At 32.4% G+C, this 3,598-nt stretch overlaps 1 protein-coding gene across 1 annotated transcript in view; it reads right to left on the reverse strand.

The window, feature by feature from the left end:
* The window catches only part of LOC107705365 (E3 ubiquitin-protein ligase TRIM9-like), a 25,245-nt gene that overhangs the window by 8,456 nt on the left and 13,191 nt on the right, over nt 1-3,598 (reverse strand). Inside the window, exon 4 of the mRNA XM_016508623.1 lies at nt 2,753-2,863. Within this exon, the coding sequence (XP_016364109.1) occupies nt 2,753-2,863 (111 nt within the window). The remainder of the gene's footprint in view (nt 1-2,752; nt 2,864-3,598) is intronic.

Here is a 3,598-nt window from a genome sequence, read left to right on the forward strand (position 1 = left end):
TTATTTAGCAAGGATGCATTAAATTGATCAAAAGTGATAGTATAGACTTTTACTGTATGTTGTTACAAAAGCTCTGTTTCAAATACAGTACATGCTGTTCTTTTGAACTTCCTATTCATGAAAGAAACCTGAAAAAAGTGCATCACAAAAATATTAAGCAGCATAACATTGATAATAATAAATATTTCTTGAGCAGCAAATCAGTATATTAGAATTGTTTCTGAAGGATCATGAAGACTGGAGTTATGGAATTCAGTTTTGCCATCACAGGAATAACTGTGATGGAATAACAGGAATATTTTAAAATATATTTAAATAGAAAAAGAGTTATTTTAGATTGTAATAATATTTCACAATATTACTGTTTTTTCTGCATTTTTAATCAAATAAATGCAGCCTTGATGAGCATAAGAAACCTCTTTTAAAAACTTTTATATGCTAGTGTATGTAAAATCACATGAAATTAAATCACAAGGGGCCATTTGTGATGACAAGTGTAAACAATGAGTGACAGTAGTTGTGTGTGTGCATGCATGTGTGATCCTATAAGTGTGTGTTTGTGGGTGCAGTGGTCCTCTAATATATAAATAGACTTCTGCAGTCAAAGGCATGAATCATCTTTAGACAAAATGTGAGATGAGACACCATGTTTGTGGACTTGACTTGATCTAATGGAAATACATGCGTGTCCCACGTAACTCACTCATTGAACGTCACTCATTCTGACTGCTCACAGCCAAATGACAAATCCATGCTCAACAATATCACTTCATTAATACAATGCACACTGACATCGGATGAGTGTGTACATCCATGCGTATACGCATGAACAATGTTTACTCAAATGTTTCTTCCTTTAGAGCAAAACCTCTTTCTCTTGGACAGATCATTGAGTCAGCTGAGCAGAATCATCATGCAGTGTTGTCTGTTTCGAGAAAGAAAAATAATACTAGACCAAAACAATAATATTGTATGGTCTCTGCAGGATTCCATTTGCTCGAAATAGTCATTATTATTGCAATTTTGCTTGGCGCTGCGATGAAGTTAAAATATTTGTACTGGTGTATGATGCAGTACTTTTATCACAAATTTAATCAGTGCTGTGTATTTCCACACAGCTGTAGTTCCATACTGAAAATTTATTTGTGGAGTTGAAATGCTGGCTGTTCAATTTAGCTCCAATTTATGAAATATCAAGCTTTCTAGCCCCACACTTTTTTTACATTTAGCTCAAAAATGTTTTTGATGTGTATCCAGAAGCAACATGCCCACTCAAACTCCGAACTGTCTGATATCTGGACAATCTGATCAAAAAGAATCTAATAATTCTAATTGCAATATAGCGACTTCAGAATGGCTGAAAGATGCTTTTGAGCAGCAGAATAATTAAGATTTTTTAATTGAGATTTATATTTTTGAAAGAAGTCTGTAATGCTCACCAAGGTTGCATTTATTTGAGAACCAAGTCAGCATATTAAAATGATTACTCATTATCTATGATTACTTAGGTTCATGTGACTGCTGAAAATTCAGCTTTGCATCACAGGAATACATTTGATTTTAAAATATATTCAAACAGAAAACAGTTATTTTAAATTGTAATAATATTTCAAATTTTTACTGTATTTCTGATTAAAGAAATGCAGTCTTGGTGAGCATATGAGACTTTTCATGCTTTTCAAACTTAAAAAAAAAAAAGAATCAGTAATGCATATATAATCTTGAGAATGCAATAGCACAAAAGGGTTCACTTTACACTATAAATTCAAATCAAAATACTTTTAAAAATATGCATGTGAATGTAGACATCACCAAACTATAGAGTATGAAATAATGGCTGATGACTATTATTTTAATAATACAATTACATTTTTATAACTAAAATAATGGCTGATGACTATTATTTTAATAATAATTTTATCATTTAATTTTTATAACTATAGAGTATGAAATAATGGCTGATGACTATTCTTTTAATAATAATTTTATCATAAAATTTTTATAATTACTATTATTTCATTATTTTTCAAATTGTTTATTTCTCAAATAAAAACACTATTTTGTATAAATAAAAAATAAAAAATGATTATTATTTTAATGATAATTTTATCATTTAATTTTTACAACTATAGAGTATGAAATAATGGCTGATGACTATTATTTTAATAATAATTTTATCATTTATAAAATAGAAATAATAAACTATTTTATTTAATACACTAAAACACTTTTGTATAAATAAAAAAATGCTTTTAAAATGCTACAAGTTAAGTTCGGCATCACAAAATTAGAATTTGTTTGAGATTTTTTAATTATTAGTGTTTTTAAAAATTACCTTAAATAAGTGCTATCCAAATAAAAGGTAATACAAATAAAATAAAAACTGATGAAATGAGCATGTACAAACTGGCCAATACAGAAAAATAAAAAAATAAAAAAATATGGTACCAATACATATGTTTCCCCCCTAATACCTAACCAATGTAATATTTTAAAGCAGAGCAAAGGTTGAGAAAAGCACTGTGATGAAGGACTCCACTGACTGATGAGAATTTCAGAGAAGCAGTCCAGTCTTTGGAAATCCAATTTGCTTTACATCAAACTGATTTGGATCTTGGTACACCCTTAAAATGGATCTCATGCATTCCCATCCATTAAAAGTTTGGTCTTTCTCTAGTGTATAAACATCCTAACTTTCCAGCCCATGTCAGCAGATGAGGTTCATTAGTGCGATATTAAAAGGGTCAAGGACCTGCAGGAAGCCACTGGGGTCGTTTTCTTTGATAACTTCCAGACAGTATTCCATTAGTCCTGTGGTCTGCCTCAACTTCACCGTGCAGTGGGATATCTGATCACGAACCACCTGAGACAAAAAGGAGATAAAGAGGCAGAAAGAAAGAGAAAGAGAATGAATTCACGATAACTGTGCTGTGGCTAGGTTGCTAGGCAACAGCAGGACCAATAGTCTGCATCCTCTCTGAGCAGCAAACACATCACTGACCTTTTACAAAAAAACATTTTAAAATCCATTTGCACTTCATAACTGCATATTTTAATGGATGAATGTATGTGTCAGTGTGTGCCTCTCCAACTTCTACTTAAACCTAACGGCTATATCTCTTTTACGTGACGCACAACAGGTACACACTAATACACACACACACACACACACACACGTCCTCCAAAGCTGTAAATGGTCTCAGAGAGCATCTAACCACACTGAATGATTCAAACATAAAACACTTCACATGAGAGCCATTCAAATCCAAACAGTATGAGACAGAACCAGACAGAACTGAAGAAATGCAGTCTCATCTTGCAGAGCCTCTGGTCAAAACTAGAACCCCATCTTTGTAACCATGGGAACAGGCCTGTGGCACCATGGAGACAAGAAGGGAGAATAGGCCGATATAAGATGCCAGAAAAAAAGAAAAAAAAATCTCACATACTACTAACAGCAGGGGAGACCAGGACAATTTTAACAATACGTAATACAAGTCTCTGGTCTCCCCAGAATGTGTCTGTAAAGTTTCAGCTCAAAATACCCCACAGATCATTTATTATATCATTTTGAAAATGCCTATTTTGAGTGGAAGCA

This window comes from Sinocyclocheilus rhinocerous, unplaced genomic scaffold (genome assembly GCF_001515625.1).
Source record: "Sinocyclocheilus rhinocerous isolate Xijiao unplaced genomic scaffold, SAMN03320098_v1.1 scaffold564, whole genome shotgun sequence".
Classification (NCBI taxonomy): Eukaryota; Metazoa; Chordata; class Actinopteri; order Cypriniformes; family Cyprinidae; genus Sinocyclocheilus; species Sinocyclocheilus rhinocerous.